At 33.8% G+C, this 24,516-nt stretch overlaps 1 protein-coding gene across 4 annotated transcripts; it reads left to right on the forward strand.

Annotated features, from left to right (window-relative positions):
- Nucleotides 1–9,880: 9,880 nt before the first annotated feature.
- Nucleotides 9,881–24,516, forward strand: LOC142351921 (uncharacterized). 4 transcript variants are annotated; one of them, XM_075404197.1, is made up of 6 exons: nucleotides 9,881–9,981; nucleotides 10,361–10,459; nucleotides 17,855–18,064; nucleotides 18,519–18,648; nucleotides 22,510–22,760; nucleotides 24,030–24,516. In XM_075404197.1, the coding sequence occupies exons 2-6, from the start codon at nucleotides 10,362–10,364 to the stop codon at nucleotides 24,409–24,411; spliced, it is 1,071 nt and encodes a 356-aa protein (XP_075260312.1). In that variant the 5' UTR covers nucleotides 9,881–9,981; nucleotide 10,361; the 3' UTR covers nucleotides 24,412–24,516. The 4 variants fall into 4 exon arrangements, with proteins under 4 accessions (XP_075260312.1, XP_075260305.1, XP_075260321.1 ...); XM_075404190.1 differs by having other exon boundaries at nucleotides 9,937–9,988; nucleotides 10,351–10,459; XM_075404206.1 differs by lacking the exon at nucleotides 9,881–9,981 and having other exon boundaries at nucleotides 10,269–10,459; nucleotides 22,510–22,762; nucleotides 24,038–24,516.

Genomic DNA, 24,516 nt, shown 5'->3' on the forward strand with positions numbered 1-24,516 from the left:
TATGATGCTGAAGAAAAAAATGGAATGTTCAAGAGATCTTTCTAACGCAATCTGAGATTTTACCAACAGATTTGCTTACCATTCAAATTACTGCTTTGAATTTGAGAAGTGATCTTGTTTCTGGTAACTGCATTTCGTTTAAGTAATTTTTCAGGGAGCCAAACGTTCTAGTCGAAACAAAAATTGAACAATAGAAAAACTTATCGTATTAAAAGCAAGCAATTATTCGCTAGAACAATGAAATTTTGAAACGGAATGATATTCTTTTGAAGTACAGAAAATAAGTTTGCAAACATATTACAAGAAAGCTAGTACAGCATCTGCTCCAGCAATTTAAATGTGTACCATTCAAAAAAACATCGGCTACTGTGGAAACTACTCCCATTTTAAACAGCGTCCCAAACCCTTTATTTTGAAATAAAGTACTAATCTCAAGAAATAAAATACATTTATTACGCCTGATTGGCAATCTTTAACTGAAATGTAATGAGTGTAATTTAATTCTCAACGCTGAAACAATTAAAAATTCATGTTCAGTGATTCTTCAAAAATATTCGTTTTATTATTAGAAATTTTGCTTTCAACTCCAACATTTCAACTGGTTGAATAGTGCGACTTAGAGTGCCGATGAAAAATTACATTATTCAGAGTACAAGAAATAAAAAAAGTAAACTCAAGTTTTAAACACAATTATTGACAACGAACTAACTTCGAGTTCTGTTTTTCAAAGAAAAAACACTGAGCCCTGTAGAATATAAACACATAAAACATAAATTATCAACATTATTTTGTACTTGACTCAGTAAAATTTGAGAACTACGCTTAATGAGGGTAGATGGCAAAATCACAAAAAAGAGCAAAACAGGTAGGTTTGTACATTACTTATTTTTTTAATTTTCATAACGAAACTAATAATTTACGTAGATACCAATACTTTCAATTAAAACTCAGTAGGAAGCCATTGAGACTGTTTCATTGTCCCCAAAAAGATTTCTCCTTATAAATGAACACCAAATACTTTTACATCAAAATGGCTGAATTTTAGTTTCTCAGCGGAAATACAAATATTTAACTGGGACTGCGCTCAGTGCCAATAAGACATGCTTTACAGTTTCTATGCAACAGACAACTATGAAAGAAAACTGAAAAATTTTTGAAAGCTGCTAAAATCAAAGACAGAAAACTAAAACATTTCGTATTAAAACGCTATCTAGATTAAAATTCCAATTCAATTTAATCGTGAAATTGGTGCAACCTGTTAATAATGAGACAAAGCTACAAGTTGACTGAATTTAAATTAAAATGCGAGATAAGTTCAAAGAATTGTAAAAAAATTATTCCGATGTCATGGAAATTATCAGCTATGGACTCAAATAATTTAAAATGTCGTTTTTTCCATTAGAAGCCCTTGCCACAGTATTTATATAGAATGTATTATACAACCAAAAGACACTCAATTTAATTACAAAAAGAAGATATTTTTGAAGCCGTTAAAAACAAATTATTCACAAAAATATCAGATATGTTCATCAATTGCGCCTCTTCTCAACTGCATTGTTGTGATATATAAATTGTCAGTGATTTAATGTTTTCAAAGACAAAAAATTACATCAAATTGGGCAAATATCAGAAACCCAGAAAGTATAAAAAAAATTCCAAAACAAGCTGCCTCTTAGCTGATAAAAAGCTCTACGCTAACAAAAAAAATGGGGCACAACTCAAAAATTTTTAAACAATGTAAACATAGTAAAAGTTTAAATAAACACTAAAAAATTGAACTTGTAGCTCCTTATGACGTGAATAGAACCTGTCTTCAGTGAGGCTATGTTATAAGAATGCAAATTAAAAAACAATATATAACCAAATTTTTAAAAACGAACCTACCCAAACAGTGTTGATGCCATATATGAATCATGTAATTTTAACTGAATAAATAATATAAAATTTTTGTAGCTCATGTGCACGTAAATGGGATCTGTCAATAATAAATCGGTCAAAGGACTTTCCGTTATTAATATAAATGAAACAAAAAAGGCGAAGCAAATTTTTGGTAAAATAAATATTTTTGACAAAAAATTAAAACATCAAGAGAACAGAACAGATTTTGGATGAATTTCTGACTAATTTACAAAGTAAACCGGCTGATTTTAAGTTCCAGACAATTATCATAGAAAGCGGAAGTAAAACTTGTCTTCGTTACAGTTTGAGAAGATTGTGTCCGTTTTGTTTAAAAGTCTTTACTGCCAACAAATTGGAACAAAGTGTGCTATAGAAGAATATTTGAGCTAACTAGATTAAAATTTCAATTCAATTTTATCGTGAAATTGGTGCAACTTGTTAATAATGAGACAAAGCTACAAGTTGACTGAATTTAAATTAAAATGCGAGATAAGTTCAAAGAATTGTAAAAAAATTATTCCGATGTCATGGAAATTATCAGCTATGGACTCAAATAATTTAAAATGTCGTTTTTTCCATTAGAAGCCCTTGCCACAGTATTTATATAGAATGTATTATACAACCAAAAGACACTCAATTTAATTACAAAAAGAAGATATTTTTGAAGCCGTTAAAAACAAATTATTCACAAAAATATCAGATATGTTCATCAATTGCGCCTCTTCTCAACTGCATTGTTGTGATATATAAATTGTCAGTGATTTAATGTTTTCAAAGACAAAAAATTACATCAAATTGGGCAAATATCAGAAACCCAGAAAGTATAAAAAAAATTCCAAAACAAGCTGCCTCTTAGCTGATAAAAAGCTCTACGCTAACAAAAAAAATGGGGCACAACTCAAAAATTTTTAAACAATGTAAACATAGTAAAAGTTTAAATAAACACTAAAAAATTGAACTTGTAGCTCCTTATGACGTGAATAGAACCTGTCTTCAGTGAGGCTATGTTATAAGAATGCAAATTAAAAAACAATATATAACCAAATTTTTAAAAACGAACCTACCCAAACAGTGTTGATGCCATATATGAATCATGTAATTTTAACTGAATATATAATATATAATTATTGTAGCTCATGTGCACGTAAATTGGATCTGTCAATAATAAATCGGTCAAAGTACTTTCCGTTATTAATATAAATGAAACAAAAAAGGCGAAAACGTTCAAAAAAGATAGCGCTGTGTACCGTTCAAAAAACTTTCTATCGCAAGAATACGGGATCAATCTAAAACAGGCGCTGATATTGCTCTCTGTCTTTTAAAAGGCATAACGTTTCCATCCGATAGAAAACTTTTAATTTTGACAAAAAAAATAGTCTATCAACAGTGAGTAACGAATTTTGAAAATTTATCCAGCTCAATTAGAAAATCAACAACCCTATTTTGAAATCCAGAACAGTCTCATAGAAAGCGGCAATAAAATTAGTCTCCGTTAGAGTTTGAGAAGAATGTGCCACAGAAGTTATTTGGCTCATTTTTGATGAAAAAAAATAAATTTTGAAAATTTCAGCCGAAATGTTAGACAAAAGCTTGGATAAAATAGTTCAGCAACACTCTACTATCTTGAAAATTAAAATTTCATAGCCCTATTTTTGACAAAAAAAAATAGCACACAGAAAATGTAAGCGAAAACAACTGAAGTCAGTAAAATGTTCAGAAAATTCTGAATCTAAAGAACTCCGTGGAGTAGAAAAAAATCAAAGATAATAAATTATATGTTCTTCGCTGTCATTACACCTTCTAACAGCTCTCTACAGTGAATATACAAACGGCCAAAATTGAGTAAACAAAAGAGCCAGTTGAGCATATAGTTCCTGCTCCAACACGATGAGTCAGAACAATAACTGCTAGTTGTACAAATAGATGGGATACAAAACAAAAAATTTTGGAAGCACTTAAGAGTTCTGCATTTGAGAAAATGGTTTGAAAATTAATCGTATTGTTAGGGACAGCTGACTATTATTGTAATTAATTAACTTGGTCGTATATCCATCGTTATGAGAAGTGATTCCCAGCAATCCTATGCAACCACACCCTTAAATTGAAAAGTTGGTGGTAATTGACAACTTTGTCAGAGTCAACCATCTTCAGACGTCAAATTTGCCTATGTACAGACTATCGTGCATTAACTCGGTTTTCTAAACCATTCGTGTAATTTCGAATTGTGTGACCCCCCGTTGTGCGTTCCGTTCGGTCTGAACGTATCCAATTTTTGTCTGGCACCCCAAACTTGGACAGCACCTGATAGCCACAGAAAATCATTAGGAAGTAGTTAAACTAAAAGTGGCTTTGTAGGTTTCACACCTATAATATTTCAACTTCCATTCTTTCTCTTTTTACCAGTTAAACTGTTTTCAAAATTAGTTGCAAATTGTTTTTGCTACTATTTTCTCTGGATTAACCATTTATTTGACTGAGAATTTTAACTGCTTTAGTTTTTTTCTAGCTGAAAATGGATCGGAGAGGAATAGACACGTTTTGGTACAAAATGACGAAATGTTAGAAAGACGGTTTGAGTTTTGTAGTTATTTGGTTAAAGAAAGTGTTTCATTTTGCGACAGTCGAAACATCTATCAATTCCTTTTGTCAGATGCTGAAAATTTGTATTTACGAAGCAAATTTTTGGTAAAATAAACATTTTTGACAAAAAAATAAAACATCAAGAGATCAGAACGAATTTTGGATGAATGTCTGACTAATTTACAAAGTAAACCGGCTGATTTTAAGTTCCAGACACTTCTCATAGAAAGCGGAAGTAAAACTAGTCTTCGTTACAGTTTGAGAAGATTGTTTCCGTTTTGTTTAAAAGTCTTTACTGCCAACAAATTGGAACAAAGTGTGCTATAGAAGAATATTTGACTCATTTTTGAAAAAAATAGCAAATTGTTTGCCAAACATTTGGAACAAATAGTTCAATAACACTCTACTGTCTTAAAAAATTAAAATCATTAATCCCATTTCTAACATTTTTTCTGTTTTAGGCAAAATTGAGAGAAATTGAGCAGAAATACGGAATATGTAAACAAAAACAACTGAAGTCAGCCAAACTTTCAGAAAAATTTGAACCTAAATAACTGCGTGGAAAAAACTGAATTCAAAAAATGTTTAACTCTATATTCTTCGCTGGACTGGCTTTCTCATGACCACAACACAAACCACTCCGTACAATAGATATTACGACGGCCAAAATTGAGTTAACAAAAAAACCAGTTGAGCATATAGTTCCTGCTCCAACAACGTGAGTCAGAAAAATAATTTTTAGCTATGCAAATAGATGGGATAAAAAATTTTTGGAGACTATTAAGAGTTCTGCTCATCAGTTGGCAATCTGATCTTGAGCAAATGATTAGAAAATTATTCGTTTTGATAGGGACAGCTGACTATTATTGTAACTATTTAACTCGATCGTATATCCGTCGCTTGGGGAAGTGATTTTCAGCAATCCTATGCAACCACACTCTCAAATAGAGAATTTGATGTAGTTGACGTTTTTGTCTCCGGGGTAATCCTCATCAGATGTGAAAGTAACCTATGTCAATACTATCATACTATCGTGCGTTCAAAGTAGCCTATGTTCAGACTATCTTATGTTCATTTGTGTTTACAAACTGTGTAATTTTGAACACACGACTCACCCCTTGTGCGTTCATTTTGTCCTGAACGTATGCAACTTTGTTCTGGCACCTCAACCGAGGACAACACGTGATAGCCACAGGACTATCATTGCGAAGCAGCTAGTTCAATTTACATTTTATTTTCATTTTTACTAGTTAAAAATGTTTATCGGACCTAATTCCTAATTGTTTTTGCTACTATTTTCTGTGGATCACTTTTATTTTAATACTAAATCAATTGATTTGGCTGATTTTTTCTTTATTTAATTCAGTTTCGTTGTTGAAAATGCATGGGGGAGGAATAGAAAAGTTTTGGTTGAAAATGATGAAACATTAGATAGACGATTCTTTTTCTTCCGTAGTTAATTGCTGGAAGGAAATATTTTTTGATGGCAGTCTGAACAGCAAAATAGCAATTATTTCCTGTTTGTCAGACTCTAAAAACTTTTAAATTAGACGCAAGTTTCTGGTAAAATAGAGAAATTTTTGTTCAAGTAACTGATTCGCTGGATTGGAGTATACCAAAGAAAAGATCGATAATTTGTTATAAGGTTGAAGACTAGATTTTCTGGACTTTTAAAGGTTATCTTTGTTATATCTCTAAAAAGACTAAAAATGTGGAAAGAGAACAAAGACAGGTATTAATTGACTACTGAATTATTGCGTTTTTAACTCTAGAAGCTTCAACCTTGTGACACGTTCGTTTGTAGATATAGAACAAGAAGGCTCGGCAATGTGTTTTTGCGAATGATGTTCCAGCCCAGTCACATGTCGGCTTAATTGTCAACCAGACGAGTCCAGATCGAATAGAAAACTTTTAAAAAGTCCAGATCGAAGAGAAAACTTTTAAAAAGTCAAATATTTTTCGACAAAAACTAGTGTATGAATAAAAAAAATGCGTCCAACTCAAATCACTCTGTGGACAAAAAACGACGCTTTAGAAGGTCAAGGAGTTTTGCCATTATTGAGAATACAAGACAGGACGATCAGCAAAATGATTGTAGAAAAGCTTAATAACAAAGTTTAAATAGCGACAGATAAAACCTAAACAAAACAACTTGACTAGTTCACAGTTCTTCACTAGAAAACAATTGGAATCATATCATAGAAATAGACAAAAAACAACAAAAGCGGCTAACATTAAAATTGTGCTCACATTTTTTGAAAGCAATTAGTTCGAAAGTAATGAACACACTAAGATATGAACTGAAATCATTGAATAAGTTTGGAATACGACCATTAAAACCTCCCTAAGATAAGACATTGTGATGAAGTGTATTTTCTGAGAACTTTTTATACGACTACAAAAACAACAACAAGTACAGAAAAAAACAAAAACTCAAAAACGTGTTTGCTATAAAATGGTGTCGAAGCAATTAGAATTATATTCAGCTTCTAAAGAATAAGAAATGCTTGGTTGCGCGTTTTGGAAGGAGAATAGAGTGATATGTGACCACTCATTAACGAGACTAGGTAACGAGTAGAGAGGAAAAAAGCGAAATTAAAAACAAGGTTTTAAAATTTTCGAAGACAGTTAATTTACAGATCTTGAAAAGGATTAGCAAAACCGTGAAGTGAAAAATTAGGTTTGTTTATTCCTTAAATGAAACCAATGCAACTTTTTTGCTCAGAATAAGTTGTACGCTTACAAAAACATTATAAAATACGCACACGAGCAAAAATGTCAATATAAGTTATTTTTGAAAAAAGGATTTGAAACCTTTAAAATCATATTCAGTTCACTGAAAACAGATATGTTTAATTTAGCCTTGCTTTCATTCCAGCAACGTGAAATGTGACCTGTAATTACTGAAACTACTATGTAACGAAGAGGCAAAAAGAACGGAAATAACTTTTTTAAAACAACTGTTTTTTAAAGGCGCTAAAAACAATCAGCAATAAGTTAAAATTAAAAAGCAGGTTCAACTAATATTCCAAATAGAACCTTTGAGACCTGTTTTTAATAGAAACAATTGCACGTTAACAAAATTAACGTCAAATAACGACAAATATCAAAAAAAAAATCGGAAAACCGTGGTCAAACTTGTTATAACCATAATCAGTTCGCTGATAACATTAGATATGTTCAATTGCTAATTTTTCAACACCAATGTTGGGATATGCATCATTAGTTAACAAAAATATGGACTTATCGGGAATAGACACAATAGAACAGAAAACGATATTAAAAGATTTTTTTTTCAAAAGACGGGCGTCGAAACCGTTAAGACCATAAATTCCCTACAAAAACTAACTTAATTTAATTCGTTTTCTCTTGGACACCAAAAACTAACATCTTAGTTGTTTTATTGAGATTGGTTAACAAAAAGACAAATTGAAACGTCTACCCCCATTTTGCAAGTCTTTCCACAGAAACCACTGAGATCTGCCACAAAGCAGAATTTGTTATAAGTTTGAAAAAAGTACTTCAAATACACTCAAAAATCAATTAAATCGATCAATCAATCAAACAAACCGAATTAAATTTTATTTGCAGAAAACCGTTGTGGAATCTATTAAAACGATAACTATTTAGCTAAAAAATTAGGTATCTCCGATTGCTTCTCTTGGCGTTCAAATGAGAAGAGTGAATTCTGAGTAATCAGACTAGGTAACAAGTATGCAAAAAAGAACAGCAGATGAGAAACTTGAAAATATTTTTTTTCTATTTCTTGAAAAACTTACCTTTCCGGGCATGAAAACTATCAGCTAACAACTGAAATTAGTAGAGAGGCTCATATGCTCATCCATTAGTGGAGTCTAATTCCCTGAGATCTTTTATTATTCAGTAATTCTCATACAACTACAAAAAAAAGGCAATTGAAGACAAAGGTGAAACGAATTTCAAAAAATTCTTCTAGAAAACGGGGTTGAAGCCTCTAATAATGGAAGCCAATCCTCAAAAAACTACCAATCCAACTATGTCTATTTTTGAAACACAAATAAAGTGATAGTTGGCCAATCCATAACTTGATAATGTGACAAAACCAGAAAAAAAGAACGTGAAAATCTGGCAAATATCAAATTTATGTTTTCTTGTGAAACTAGTAGTTTTGAAGCCAGAAATCATTTACCTATAGAACAAAGCCGCCAAGGATATTAAAATTTATTTAGGTTGAAGATTCATTCTTTTTCTGCTGAAAGTAAGCTGCAACTTAACCAGAGAATAAGTGAGAATTATTGGCAAAGCTCTATGATCCCTGTTTGTTTTGAAAACAAATGAGTTTAGAACTCAAAACGACAGAAAGCTTTCGACTAAACAGTTTAAAAACTTTAACGGGCAGTTGAAGTTGTTCATTAAGACAACTGGCCCTGTCAGCTGTGAGCCTTGATATGAATTGTTCTGTTCTGTAATGAGCATCAAACAAATCAATAAATTTTGTAGAAAAAAAAGACAACTACTGATTACAATCCGGATTATTTAGAATTCCACGATGATAACAAAGTTAGTTTTGCTATTACTCTTTGCAAATTAAGGACCTGCAATGGTTCCCAGTTGAATGGATATAGATAATAAGACAAAAAAATTATTATGTCAAAGAAAAATGATGCTGTTTGTATAATTATCGAGCTATTTTAGCTAAAAACCGGCGAAGCTTCCAGCCCCGTAAACTTTCAAAGAGAGCGGAGAGTTAAGTTAGCCCTTTCTTGATTTGAAGCAAACTGTGTCAGTAGTTTTTAGATGTTCACTTCCGAAAATTTAACAAAGTTGACTAAAGTATGTTTTTTCTTGCAATTTTCTTTTGAAAAAGCTTGATTTTTTTTAAAATAAGCAAAAAAATGTGAGCCAGGAATACGATTAAAAATTTCACCGACACTCTTTTATTATTAGAAAACAAATCAACAACACTTTTTTAAAACAATTTTAACACATATTAGCCAAACTGACAAAAATATAGGCAAAAATTCCGGAAAATGTGATTAAGAACAACGAAAATCCGTCTATTGTTCACAAAATTAAACCTGGTTATCTCTCTGAAAAAAGCGAAAATAAAAAAAAATTATTTCCATATTCTACGCTGGACGGGTTTTCTAATGATACCACTCACAACTCTCTACAATGAATATAACGATCAGGAAAAATTTACTGAACAAAAGAATCCATTCGAGTATATACTTCCTCCTCCACCCACTATGTCTTTCTCATTCTAGCCCCCCCCCAGCTTACGTCAGATAACGTATAGTCCCCCTCAATCATGGTAATTATATCATAAAGGGGGCTCTAATTTCGTGGTGGGGCTATAATGGGAAAGACCCGATTAACTTGGTGCGTCAAAAAGAATGAGTCAAAAAGTTTCTCACTTCTGACTTATTTTGTTCAAACTTATCCTCCAAATTTAAAACAAAAAAACGGAAAAAAGGAAGAACTAAGCGAAAAACTGAGAATACTAACTGGAGAAACAAAAACGGAACCGATACATAGCCTTTCCCATTATGCCCCCGCCCCTTGAGCTTAGAGGTCATATAACGTATACCCCCTCCTTACCGTTATAAAAGTTCTATACTGGGTAATATAATTTCATGGGATCTATAACAGGAAAGACCCGGAGTACCTACAATATAGCCCCCTTTCCCCGTCATCATGTTACATTTAGGGCGTAATGGGGTTTTCGCCCCACTCCCTAATAGGTGTGACGGGGGGGGGGGGGGGGGGGTGTCGAAACGGGAACGAATCGCTTTTTGGTCACAGATTTAGAGACGCACATATTTACCATTTACTTGGTTCATAAAAATTGGGGAAAAATTGGAAGAAAGGTGTCAAGATATTTGATAATAAATTGAAAAAAGATGTTCATGCGAACGAGGAGGAGTGGAGACAGTCAGAGTACAGTGAAGGAATCCTTGGGCAAGCTACCATCCAGTCTGTCTTCATCATGTGACAGCAGGTAGGTTGCTCACTACTACTGGCTTTACTCTTGGCTGCAAAACACTGTGATCGATGTTTTGGCAACTGTTCAGTTCTACAAAGGGATCCGAGGACCCCCTGACGAAACTAAAGCCCCCGTTATGATATACTAAATAATGATGTCGGGAGGGGGGAGGAGGAGATCTACACGTTATATGAACACTAAGTGAGCCGGAGGAGCTGAAAAGAAGGACCTTATTACCCTCGTCCAGAACCAAAAAAAATGCGTAAGAAATTGTTGGCATTGAGCGTGGAATCTTCGGATCTATTCTATTTCACCCCCCCAGCTTAGTGTGCATATATCTTTTACGCGCCAGGTGGACCGTCTAATTCTTTACATAGTAATGTGTTATAAAGACAATGCATAAATTGCAACTGGGGGGCATAAAAAACAATGGGGGAATGAAATCGAAAGGTTTCAAATCGAAAGGTTCCCCCCCCCCAGCTTAGTGGCCAGAAAACCTATAGCCCCGCAATTATAGTATACTTATAGTATTTTTTTGAGCGCTCACTGAAAGTATTTTTGGTGTTTGATGTATTGTAGGTCAACAAATATTAGCTCAAATTGCTTCATATAAATATCATTGTAAAGCTCTTGTAATAAACTTCAACATTTCGTTTGATAATTTTATTAAAAATATACAATTATGTACTGCAGAAAATTAAAAAAAAAATTTAAGGTAAGTTAGGGTAATTTTACCTTAACACAGTTCAGGTAATTTTTTACCTTAACTCAAGTTAAGATAAAGTTAAGGTAATTGTTACCTTAATTTTACCTTAACAAAGGTTTACCTTAACTGCGTTAAGGTAAATTTAACTGAACTTTTTTTTATTGTGTAATTATACCATAATGGGGGGCTATAGTGGGAAAGACCGTTTGGTTTTCAGTGTAAAAAATCGGAGGTATGGTTGATTCTACGTTTTGATTGGTATTAAATATAGGAAGGTTGCGCCAGTTCTCTTCTTAAAAAAACAGCATATTTGGCGCCTTTTGGTATGCAATGTTTTAAATATGAGGGAAGTTCGTCATGTTTACTTTTAAACATAAAACAGTTCGCTGTTATAACAACTCAAAAAATCGTTCTTATGTTAAATTATGAACGAAGGAAAAGCATGTTTGATTTGGCTCTAAAGGTTAAAAAAATGCATAAATGTCCGAGTTGATCATTATTTTTGGTTTCAAACTTAAAAACTTTCCGGTCTGTTCGGTTTGTTCGGTTGATATCAGAGATGGATCTTTTCCGTTTGTGCCCGCAGTACTTTATGCCCCCCTCTAGTTACAGAGCACGTGCTATTACATATAAATTCATTATGTAAAAATATGGCACGTGCGTCCGGGTGGTGCAAAAAAGTGTACCCAATAACCGGGGGGGGGGGGGCACAAACGGAACAGATACTCAGAACTAATGAAGCAGGGTGTCGCAAAGTACAGCTAAAATAATGGGAATTTTTCCGTTTGTAACCCGCCAGTTTTGTGGGTGGGTGTTATTTGTGCCCCTCAGACGCACGTGCCATAATTTTACATAATGATTTGCTATGTAATGTCACGTGCTCTGTAATTGGGGGGCGCATAATGTACTGGGGAGCACAAACGGAAGAGATCCAAATAATGTTATTAAAACAGCAAGAAAAATTAATGAGTACAATATACATCAGGTGAAAATTTCAAAAGTATATATTGGTTACCATGATTTTAGCCAAAATTGTTAGTTGGCAGATCTTAGGGAATTAATGCAATAGACATTCAACAAAATTTCTATTTTTGTAAACTTCGATGGTTATTTTTATAAACCCTGGACATAAATTTAGCCCATTATGAATTTGTTTATCTCTAGCCTCAATAAGTTGGGGGATTTGTAATGTAAAAACAAACCTATTTTGCTGAAGAGAATAGTTTCAAGGATATTTCAGAAAATTAGCCGGATCTTTTCTGTTGCCCCCCCAGTGTTTTTTATGACCGCCAGTTACAAATTATATAATAATATATAGCACGCTGTTATGTAAGAATTTAGCACGTGCAACTGGGGGTCATAAAAAACTTATGCTCACTAAGCTGGGGGGGGGGGGGGGGGCGAAACAGAATCGATCAAATTAGCCCATATTTTACTCCAATTTAGTTGATAATTAGGGGAAGACAATAAATAGCTTTTCCGCAAAACATCAGCCTCCCATTGCTTAATCAAAAGAATAAATTATTTAGGCCAAACTTACATCAATTGCTGGTGTTATTTTTCGTTTGCAACGGCTGATCTCCCATTTTATGATGGAAACTTTAAACCGCCTATTTTATTTCAACAGTTTCAAATCTGTCCGGTCAATACGTTTTTGCTGTTAAATTTTGTAAAATTCTGTTATGCGGTATATCGTAGTCTATCGTTGTTTTACTTGATGCTCATGTAGTTAAGCTTTGCTGCATGTCAATTAATCGTTCAGCCTTGCTGCATGAAAATTTGTTCCACCTGAATAAATTTTAAACCATTTAAAATTTCAAATTTTTAACCATAAAACGATGTGATAGGTTTTTGCGATTAACTCTAATAGTGTGCGTGATAAGAGGATAACAAACTACGTTTGTTGGGTTGCATAATTTTCCAAATCGATAGATCAAAAGTGTACCGTAACTTCACAAATTTTGCTTTGGATTTGGACTGCGGCAAATCAGAAGCAAAAAAACTTTTTTAGTTAATCGATGGATCAGAAGATAGCATTTTATCTGTATATAACTTTTGTGTATCTATTCTGTTTTATTCAGTAGGTTGGGTTTCAGAGAAAAAGACAGGGTAACAAGTAATTTATGCTCAAAGACTTTGCTTCAACTTGCACTCTAACAAATGTCGCTCTTTGTTTTTCATAAAAATCAGTAAACGTTAAATTTTTGGTGTTCATGTTGTTTTCTTTCTTTTCATTGTGTTGTGTCACTTAGGCTGATTAATGGCAGATATTACTGAATTTCTTAAGGAGACTAATTGAGTTGTTTAACAGTTACACCGGTTTATAACCGTTTAATCTAAATTTACGCGTTCTGGTTTCAAAAATTTATCGGTGATTGACTGTTTTCGTAATAAATTTGTAATCTTCACCCCCTGTTTAATTGCTCTCAAATGAAGTTTGTAGCAATTATATTAGTCCTGCCGGTCTTTTTTATGCGATTTTTCGCTTGACCAAGTTTTCGTCTGATGCTTTTGTTTTTTCGTCCTCAAAAACGGAATAAACAGGTAGCGCCTAGCGGGCATTAAGTGCACTTAGAGCTTTTCAGCTCTGTTTCAGCTCAAACTGTTCTAAAGACTTATAGTGTGAAGGGCGGTTCTTAGAGGTTAAAGACACCCCCACTGTTGATCCCCCACTATTGCGCTCCCCCCAACTGTGCTGTTGCCCCTCACCCCACTGTTGCGCAACCCCCTCACCATCAGCCACCGGTGCACCCCCTGGCTACAGGCGAACAACCGATCGCTAAAAACACGCAATTTTATACTAATTTTCACAATTTTTTAAAGCCCTTTGACAATTTCTGTCAATTTTTAGGTTTTTTTCAGTCTTAGGTGTCAACGAACCTCTTCTAGGGTTTTATAATAGGTTACTGCATAGTTTCTAGTTGCAGTCGAATGATTTCAACATTTTAACATGACAAAAATGAGCGTTATTTTAAAATTTTTCCAATATTTTTTGACATTTATTTTTCATTATTCAAGTTTTTACAGACCCAGTGGCCAAAAACCTCCTTAAGGGTTTAACCATACTTCACTGAAAATTTTTTATTCGACATGGAATAGTTTTAAAATTTTTAATATCGCAAATTTTAGCAATTTTTTTGATAAAATCTTTATTTTTTTCTAGTTTATTGGAAAATTTTTGTCGGTTTTAGGTTTCTCCAGCCTCAAGTGCCAAGCAACCTCCTTTAGAATTCGATATTAAGTTACTGCATAGTTTCTAGATGTAATAGAATGTTTTTCAAGATCTTCACTTCACGAACTTTAGCATGTTTTTGACAAACTTTACAATATTTTCCTTTTGTGGCATTTATTTACATTGATCAGGATTTTCAAAAAGTTTGTGCAGAAAACTTTTGCGGAAAATCTCCGTTAGGGTTCGATAATAAGTTGCTGGAAATTGATTTTTGGGCCATGGATTATTTTTCGACTTTTATTATCACAAAGGGGAGTTTTTTATGCAAATTACAATTTTTTTAGTCTTTTTGAAATTTTTTGTCATTTTTTAGGCTTCTCCAGCCTCAAGAGCCACATAACGTCCTCTAATGTTTAATTATACGTTACTGCATAGCTTTTAGGTGTAATACAAAGTTTTTCAAGTATTTAATATCAGCAATTTTTAAAAAAAAATAATTGCAAATTTTTCAAGGTTTTCGATTTTTTTTTGTATTTTTTTAATCATTTTTCTGGCGCCGAGGTCCTATGGATCTCCTCCAAGGATAGATGATTAGCTGTAGAATAGTTTATAGAGTTAATGGAACGGTTATCAAAATTCTAATAACTCCAGCTTCTGCACTTTTTTGATAAAATTCAATTTTTTTTTCAAAGTTTCGGAAAAAATTCTCATTTTCAAAATTATGGATAGTCTCTTGAGACAATGAAATGGTTTTGAATATCATAGTATCTTGAATTTTAGCAAGATTTTGTTAAACGTTGCTATTATTTTCAATATTTTTGTCCTTTTCTGAGTTTAACGATCATTACTGGCCAACGAAGCTTTTCAAGTCTTTCAGATAAGTTACTTGACATAACTCCACAGACAAAAATATAGTTTTGAAGATTTTCGATGCGAAATCTGGAAGCTTTTTTTTCAATTTTGCAATATGTTGGAAATTTTTAAAAAATCAGTTTTTTATTTGATTTTTTACTAACAAGGCTAGAAAGCTAAAAGTTGCAGAGTCGAATCAAGCTAAAGCTAGCCTCACTAAGCCGTGGATAGCTGCTGGCTGACGAAGCCAACTGCTCGCCAGTTGTTTGAGAGCAATTCGCCCGACGATAGTCTGTTATGTTTTTTTTTCATTTTTTGATCTAATTTCACACAATTTGAGTAATGACATATGGCAAAAGTAACCGCGTTTTGAATATTGGTCTAATTCATGGTTCAATCTTAAGAAAATTGACTTGTTTACTAGGATACCAAATTAATTTTAGTTACTTTTCAATCAAATAGTTTTTTAAAATCTGTTGTTTGTATTAAACTCAAGGTTCAATTTTGTTCTTAGTGTGTTTTGTATTTTTTTGTGTGACCGATTGGTCATCTTATAGAGCAAGATTAAAACTTACAAAGGAAGAAAATTTTTCAATTTTGACCAATTGTCTTCGTAATTTTCCTGCTGTTCTTCAATTTTTTGTTGCCGTTTTGTTGAATTCTTTTACCATTCTTGTGATTTTCTATTAAATTTTATTAGGTAATGATAACTTAATGCTCCCTTGCTTTGTTTTCAAAAAGAAATACGATGCAGATTTTTGACTGTACTTGTTGTCATGTTTGTTTTCTAGTTATGTTCTGCCTAATGAGAAATCTCATCAGAACAGTATTTAGTCAATATGAAGGCATTTTAATGCTCCAGTCTGAATGAACCAAAAGTTTTTGATAAAATTTGAGGGATATTCACATTTTTAATTAGTTTTTCCGTTGTTGTAATTAAACTTCAACTTAATTTCATTGATATCAACCCATTTCTTCAAATCATTTTTATATTTTTTCTTTGATGTTGTCTTGCATTGGCTTTTGGTTTATTTTTGGCGTTCACGGTTTTGTAGCTTAAATGGTTTTGAAACCTGTTGTAGTCGGATTGAATGTATTTGTCATTTTCTGAATACAATTTCGCGACTACAAAAGGAGGGGTAATTTTCTGACTACAAGAAGTGGGAACAGAAAAACACTGTTTTCCTTTCAAAGGTTTAGTTCACAAATTGGTATATGCATTGCTTACTATTAAAAGCTTACCATTAAAAATTACTAAAACCTGACATATCTTGCTGGGAGTCAGGTTTATATTCTTTGGAATTTTTTGTTATTGAAGGCTTAACCGGCTGGGTTTCAATGTTTCTCCGCAGACGAATTTACCAATTTTTTCATTTAATATTACCCCATTTAATCAAACAGAAAAGCTGAAAATATCAACTTTGTTTATTCAACGTGACATAATTTTTTAAAAGAACGTGGTTAAAGCAGTTTGATTCTTTTGTATGATTACATTTTTTAAAACATACTTGACTTATCTCATTCAACAAAACCGAAATTTCCTTTATTTTTTTTGTAGGGTCAACGATAATAATTTTTGCAATATCAATGATACCCATTTATGCATTGAAAGTCTCTTATTTAAAAAAGTGCTGTCGAATAAAGTGGAACAGTTTATAGGACTTTATCATGAAAAACGGGTTTTGTTACCGTGGCCGAGTACATAACTTCATCTAAAATTCATTTCTCTATCTGTTTTCGTCCGTAAGAGAAGTTAGCTGTTACGTGTTACAATTATTCCATGTTTTTTTTCTAAGTGTGTTGTTGATTCGCAGAGCTCGTCTAGTATTCGAAGGCAAATTTTTAACATAAAAATTCTCGATGACTAAAAAAAATTTTTTTACCTATAGTTTTTTCTTGTTTGTTTTATTGTAATGGTGAGCTGAAAAATGATCTGCTGTTTCTTTCAACACTCTTATAATAAACTGTAATTTTACTCAATAAAATTACAATCTGTGATTGCCGTCCAAATATTAAATATATAACGTTTTTGATTGCTGTTTGTTGAAAAGAATTTTGTTGCTGTCAAGACTTAATCTTAATGAACATAAATTTTTTCAATAATATTGTGAAGAGCGTATTGTTGTTTCGTATTGAGAATTTTGAAAAAAATAACTATGCGAGTTGTGTATGAAATCAATTCACTAACATGCATTGTGATATTTGAATTTGTATTCTTTTTAGAACGAATTTCACAAGCATCAAACAATCTTTTTTTATAACTCTCTTGTCTGGTATTGATTACGGCATATAACTGATTTTACCGAGGAAAATCAGTGTCTTGGAACTTTTCGTGCCACGATTAGTTTTGTTGGGATTTTCAAACCAATATCAGTAAAGAAACAGCCAATAGTTAGTTTGCACATGGTTATAAAAACAATGTTTGAACATGGAGAGGGAGAGGAGGAGGGATGTGAGGAGGAACGGTTCACTTAGCGTGAGGTGGTAGATATATGAACCATACAATTCAGACAAAAATCAGCCCTGGTCGAGCTATCTGGCTTATGATTCGAAATAGCGGTTGAATGATTCGAAGTAGCGCCACAAAAAGTATGCTCCAGACCGCATATCTAACGTTTGGTTGAGAGGGGGGGGGGACAAGTTGCCTAATTAGCACTGGATTCCGACTAACTTTTCACAGGATCACTAACACGAGTGACGAGGATGAGGATGAAAAGTTGGAAGACAGCTGGAAGGGAGAGGTGAAGAAACGACAGCAGGTTGCTTACCAAAACGGGGATATTATACTTGGCGAACTATTCACTCACATATTTTTCATGGTCCCGACATACGACACGGTTGAAAATAGAGTATATGAACCATTGACAGAGAAATGCAAACAAGAAATTAGGCATTTTCCTTTACAATTCAGAATAAATGGGAAAAAAAGATTATGGCTCGAAAGAAGGCGCCAAAAATGGAAGAGCCTAAAAATAAATTCAATCATTGATTCTTAAGTACGCTAACTTAATTAAGCGAAGATCTATCTCTTCCAAAAATGCAGATTCGCGTTGTTTTTGATGGTTAATAAAGAGTAGCCAATACAAATAGTTTCTTCACTTCAAAAGTTTTTAAGATTTTTTTAAAAAATTTTGGAGTGATATTGCATCGGGAAAAGGAAAGAGTTCAAAAAAAATGACGTGAATCTATTGCAGTTTCACGTCCAAAAATTTATCTGATGTTGTATCGGTCTTTTCGCTATGGTCTTTTCAAGAAAATTTTCAAATTGCAAAATTGGCTACCATGTTTGATTTAGTAGAATTGGTTTAGTAGAATAATTGTAAAGGAATTGGATCCAATTTTAGAGCCAATCTGTTTTCCAATCACTTCGACGTTTCCGAAAACAATAATATTTATTATTTGCCAGCTGATCCAAAAATATCCGACCAATGGTCTCTGATGGCTCCTGGAACGTACTCCTTTGGAAATTACCAGGTGCGTTCCAAACTACATCTCTCATTTTTAGTTGCCCTCGAACGAAGTTTGAAGCAATTATTGTAAACGTGTTGGTGTTTTTATGCAAAATTTTCGCTTGATCATTTTGTTCTAGAATGCTTTGTCGATTTAACGTCTCGAGTGTCTTTTTGCCGCTTGACTTCTTAATTGACTTCCTAATATTGACTTCTTAAAGTTTTTAATTACTCACTCATCCCCTCCTCCCCCACCCCCCAACTGAAGCAGGCTATAATAGATTCCAGCTTCCACTACTCGTTCGAGAGCAAATCTTCCGACGTTAGTCGGTTATGCTTTTTTCTAGTATCAGAAAGTGAACACCTTTTTCAATTGAGAAGCAGCTTTTCAATACATCTTGCAACCACTTCTCAAAAAAGGCAGAAACTTGTTTCAAGTCATGTGTGGCTGTACGCCGATAGTTTTTCAAACAAAAACAGTAATTTGGTTTAAAAATTTAAAGGTTAAGTGCTGCATACGTTTCATAAGATTCTCGTAAAAGAAGTTCAATGTTAGGCTCGTTTTGGCACCTTTTTAGTCTATATTTTCAAATGTAATTATCGCTGAGAAAACTTGTTTCAGCTGTATCCATTTAAGATATAAAGTCTCTTTTCTGAAGGGTTCTAACGCAATATCAGAACATTTAATACGTACCCTCTTAACAGACAAGAGGAAAGTCAAAACTCATGTTTGACCATTTTTTTGGCCAAAAAACCTGCAAACGGACAAAACAATGTTCCTTTTTTGGATTAAAGCTATGTCGTTTAAAAATTAGGCCACAAAAAAAAGCTTGAATATGTTTAAGACAGGTTTGCACTGAAAGTGCGGGCCAGAATATACATCTCTAGAATATACATGATCTTGGATAAGATTAAAATTTTAAAAACATTCTCCAAACTTTAAACTTTTTAATTGCTCTCAAACAAAATTTGTAGCAATTATATTAGTAGTCCTGTCGGTCTTATTTATGCAATTTTTCGCTTGACCGATTTTTCGTCTGACACTTTTGGACTTTTCGTCCTCAAAAACGGGATAAAAAGGTAGCGGCCAGCGGGCATTAAGTTATTTTAGAGCCCTTCAGCTCTGCTTCAGCTCAAACTGTTTTGGAAACTTATACTTATGGTGTGAAGGGAGGTTCTCACAGGTTGAAGACACCACATGTTGACCACTCCCCCCCCCACAATTGCCCCCCCCCCGCTGTTGCCCCCCCCCATTGTTGCTCATCCCCCATTGTTGCTCATCCACATCAGCCCTCAGTGACCGCCCCCCCCCCCCCCCCCCCCGCCCCCGTGGCTACGTTCGAACAACCGATCGCTAAAAACTAGCAGTTTTACACTAATTGTCACAATTTTTTTCAAGCTTTTTTCTCATGTTTTGAGTTCTTTCAGCCCTAGGTGTCAAGGAACTCCCTCGAATTTATAAAAGGTTACTGCATTGTTTCTAGTGGTTGTGGAATGATTTCAACATTTTAACATCACAATTTTTAGCATTTTTTGACAAAAGGTGCAAATTTTTTAAAAAATTTTTGTTGACATTTATTTTTCATTATTCACGTCTTTCCAGACGCAGGGGCCAGAAACGTCTTTCACGACATGATAATTTGATGCATATGGGTTACTTGACAAAACTCGACGGGACAGAAACGGGACAGAAAATAGTTTTGATAATTTTCACTGCAAAATCTAGATGCTTTTTTTATTTTGCAATATTTTGCAAATTTTTAAAATATCAGTTTTTTAGTTGATTTATTTACCAACAATGCTAGAATGCTAAAAATTGCAGAGTCAAACCAAGCTTAAGCTAGCCTTACTAAACTGTGGCTAGCTAATGACGAAGCCAACCGCTCGCCTGTCGTTTGAGAGCAATTCGCCCGACGTTAGTCGGTTAAGTTTAGTGAGTTGCTAAACTTATGTGCCAACGGCGTTACAAATTTCACAGCCGTTTTCTATAAACTTTACCACTTGTCCTGGAAGGAAAATATTCAAGACATTCAGGCATGCTTCAGGCATCAATTTTTATATTCATTTGCCTCGACACGGATTGAAAAACTTAGCTTTGTAAAAAATTGTCTTGCTGGTTAGCCGTTAAGTTTTTACTTAATTCTGCTTAATTTTAATCCAACCTAAACGAAGATTGAGCAAACAGAGATTTATTTTTTTTAAACAATTTTGTTGTGCAGAGATTGTATTGTTTGTTACAAGCTCAACTTACAAATAAATTCAAACAAAATTATCCATGAGATAAAAAACAAAAATTATCAACTTAATCTTAGTTTTCGTTTACGCAAAAACCACTTAGAAAAACCATTTTTCAGAATCACCGCCATGAGACAGTTTCTGTGGAAAAACTTTAGCCGACGATACGTTTATGCGCAAAAAAAGTACTGGAATTAGCCAAATTGGGAGCAGAAAAATCTAGAGGAAAAAAATTGATCAGTAAAATGAAACGCAGCAAAAATTGGAAAGGGGAATATTTGTTCTCTGCTGATATCAGTTTCAATGGTCTTGTGATTATTCCAGAAAGTTTTGGGTTAGCGAAGATCTGTTGTCCGCACAGTGCTTTAGTCCTTACTCCGTCTGTGCTGGCAGAGTATGAAAACGAAAACTAACAGACGCAAAGGAAACGATAAAAAAAAATTGAAATATTACTTTTCTTTCTTTCTCTCTCTATTATTTTTATTCTCTTTTACTCTGTTAAATAGTACTACTTGCAGCAGTATCCGTGAATTTTTACCGTATTTTTTTGTCACTATCAAACTGTATGTTTTGGTCCCTTTTTGAAGCTAAATTTGGTCCCTTTTTTCATTGTTTCAGTTTTGTTTGTCTCCACATCACTTCCATGCAAACAATTCTCTTTCCGCCTCCTTCATTATCAATTCGTCTACTAATATATCTGACTACGAAAAAAATGGATACAAGTGCCTGATGCATTGTTGTAATTAATCTTTGCAATAAGATTCTAGGAGAAAAACTATATATTAGTGACTTTTATTCTTGCTATGCTTATGTGATGATTGAGTTCGCATCTAGATTTACTTTACATCTCTATTTCAAGATTAATTTGTTCTATTAGTTTTTTAAAACAAAGAATACACACAACTTGTATTCAATTTGCTTCGACTTGAAATAAAGCTTTTGAATGATCCATTAAAACTACATAAACTGTAAATAAAGTAGCTGAAATTTACTTAAGTTCGCTGAAAAACGCTGAAATTAGCTTATTAACAGTTCGTTAGCATTCATCGGAACAGACGTTTAAAGGTTCAAAAATTTTATATGAACATCTATAGCTACAAAAACACCGTTGTTACAATTTACTCGTGTCTGCTCTGATTGAATAAAGTGGCCATTTGTCTAGCTAATTTCCCTGTTATGGACAACTCCACAAGAGAATCTTGTGTAAATTCAACAATTAATCATTAAAAATTAATATGGAAATGATTGAAACCTGTCTTCTAGTTTTTCGTTTCTGTGAGATAACAACAAACATTTAAAAAATTGTTTAAAATGTCCGGCTATTATACCAGCTATGTTTTCTTGCAATTTTTCGCTGGATCGTTTTTTCGCCCGACGCCTTTCACCTTTTTCCTCAAAAACGGGATAAACAGGCTAAACCCGGAGGGCAATAAATCACATAACAGCTCTCTTAAAACTCTACTACTGTACAATTAACTGAGGCTGTTGAGAAGACACAAAAGGATGGTGTAAAGAATGTTTTAGCTGTTTGAACCCATCGCTCCGTCATTACCCCCCCCCTCCTTCCCGCGTTTTTGCGCATGAAAATCAACAAAAGCGTTCTTAGCGTTTGTAAAATAGACGAAGAAATTAAACGTTTCCAACTTTTCAGGATGTGAAACTTTACCATGAAGAAACAAAAGATGAATTCTGGTACATGCCAGCTGGCGTCTACTATAGCCAGTCTTTCGACCACCAAACTTGCCCAGAATATTTCCTCCCCGAGGGATATGTGAAAGTCGGTTGGCACACCCTACCCGACCACTTGCTGCCTCACCTTCGCGAAGTTGTGAAACAAAATTTACAGGAAGTGTATTTGCTGTTGATTAATGAGATTGATTACAACAAAACGAAAGATGACCAAGGAGTGTTTCCATTTGCTTCCACAGATGGATTTTTGAATGTTCTCGATTAAAATTTGAAGCTGTTATTGTAAACATATAAGTTAGGGTAGGGAGGGGGGGGGGGGGGGGGGCTCTAAGAAGGCGCAACTACTGTGAAAACTGACAACCTCAGGGTTGTAACCAACATTTTTTTCTTGCACAAAGCCTACTGTGCTAGCCATTACACCAACTGGTCTTAAGCTCTCGAATTTGGGCATTGCTTATAACCCATTCTCATGTTCTTTCTTGCTTCTCAAGGCTTCATATCTATAGCCAAGTATAGTTTGAACAAGTAGAGCTTCTTGTAATTCTTATCGTATGCACAATTTACATTACGATGTTCTCTCTCTAACTTTTCATAGCGGATCCTTTTGTTTTTATGTAAAACTGTTGCTTTGCCGTTTTGAATTTTTAGGTAGAACTTTCTAGAACTTTGTTTCGATCATTTCAGTTTGATTTTCCGTCCGCGAAAAAGGCAACCCCTCGTCCGACGTTCGGGATCAATTCGTCTGACCCCAGCTCGGGAAGTCCCCTGCAAAAAATTAAAGCAATAATCTGACATTCAGTGAAAAATCCGAATTGGGAATAAAATTTAACAATCTTCTTACATTGTTTTAGAGACTCATTTATTATAGATAGCAGATTTTTTGTTAACCTTTTTTGGCAAAGAATAAATTTTAGAGCTAATGTTTTTACTTGAATGTTTTTAGAGCTGCTTTTTTTTGTAAAATTGGTCTTTCTATTAGACATTTTCTAAAGGTTTACTAGAAAAAAGTTTTACCAGGGTAAAAATTGATGTGAGAGGGTTTGAATTACCAAATAAGTAGACTTTGAGAAGAATTAAAAGGCATCACTTGACAGGTCTAGTGATCTTTTGAAGTCTTTTCGAGTTTTGTTTTGTTGTTTATAAATTTATAAATGCAAGCAATGGAATAAACTCGAGAACTTATTTACTATCTATTATTTTAAATTTTAAAGTTACAAGAAATCATGGAAATTTGGCAATAGATCGCAAAAAGGAAATATTTATTTGAAATCTAATAAGAATGAAGTCAAATGATCAAATGATCAAGTTTAGACCTAAAAACTTAAAAACGAAAAAGTATATTAGAACTTTGTGATAAGTGCAGAAAGATGTAAAAAAATCAGAAAGTTTGACAAAATTAAGATAGTTTGAGCAATATTTGAAAAAAAACTGGAAAGGACTACACCTAATCATAGCATATTTTGGTTTACATTCTATGGAAACAGTTCCAAGCCAGTTAATTTCAATTGGGGGACCACAATATAAATCAGACCACGAGGGAAGTGCACCTTGGGAACTGGACGCAATCCCCTTACCCGCGGGCTACTTTTGCCCAATTAAGGCAGTCCCCGAAAATCCAAATTACAAATTCGGATTGTGGTATCAAGTCAGCGAGGGCTTCTGGGCATTGGGAGATACAGAGGCAATGTATAGGGAAATTTTTGACATTGATTGGGGTTTCAAGGTCTTTTTCTGCCCTGGTGGGTGGTTCATGACAAACCCGGGTTCCTGGTACAAAGTCCCAGCCGGGTTTTTGATACCAGCTGACGTTTTATCGGAAGATCAAGAGTTTTCGAAAGCTTCTCTGCAGTTGAACTCGTGCTAGAGTTAGGAAAACAATAAGGAAAACTGTCTGTGAGTACTTTCATAAAACCAAACTTCGAAACCAAGTGTAAAATTAACTTCTCATTCTTAAATTTTTTGTAAAACT

Source organism: Convolutriloba macropyga, chromosome 1 (genome assembly GCF_964194025.1).
Source record: "Convolutriloba macropyga chromosome 1, txConMacr16.3, whole genome shotgun sequence".
Taxonomy (NCBI): domain Eukaryota; kingdom Metazoa; phylum Xenacoelomorpha; order Acoela; family Convolutidae; genus Convolutriloba; species Convolutriloba macropyga.

Bases quoted from the DNA above. Each gene is read 5' to 3' on its own strand.
- LOC142351921 (XM_075404197.1), top strand. From the start codon at position 10,362: ATGTTCATGCGAACGAGGAGGAGTGGAGACAGTCAGAGTACAGTGAAG. The intron at 10,460-17,854 runs GTAGGTTGCTCA...AACTTTTCACAG, and splicing joins TCTTCATCATGTGACAGCAG to GATCACTAACACGAGTGACG. The intron at 18,065-18,518 runs GCATTTTCCTTT...ATCCAATTTTAG, and splicing joins AAATGCAAACAAGAAATTAG to AGCCAATCTGTTTTCCAATC.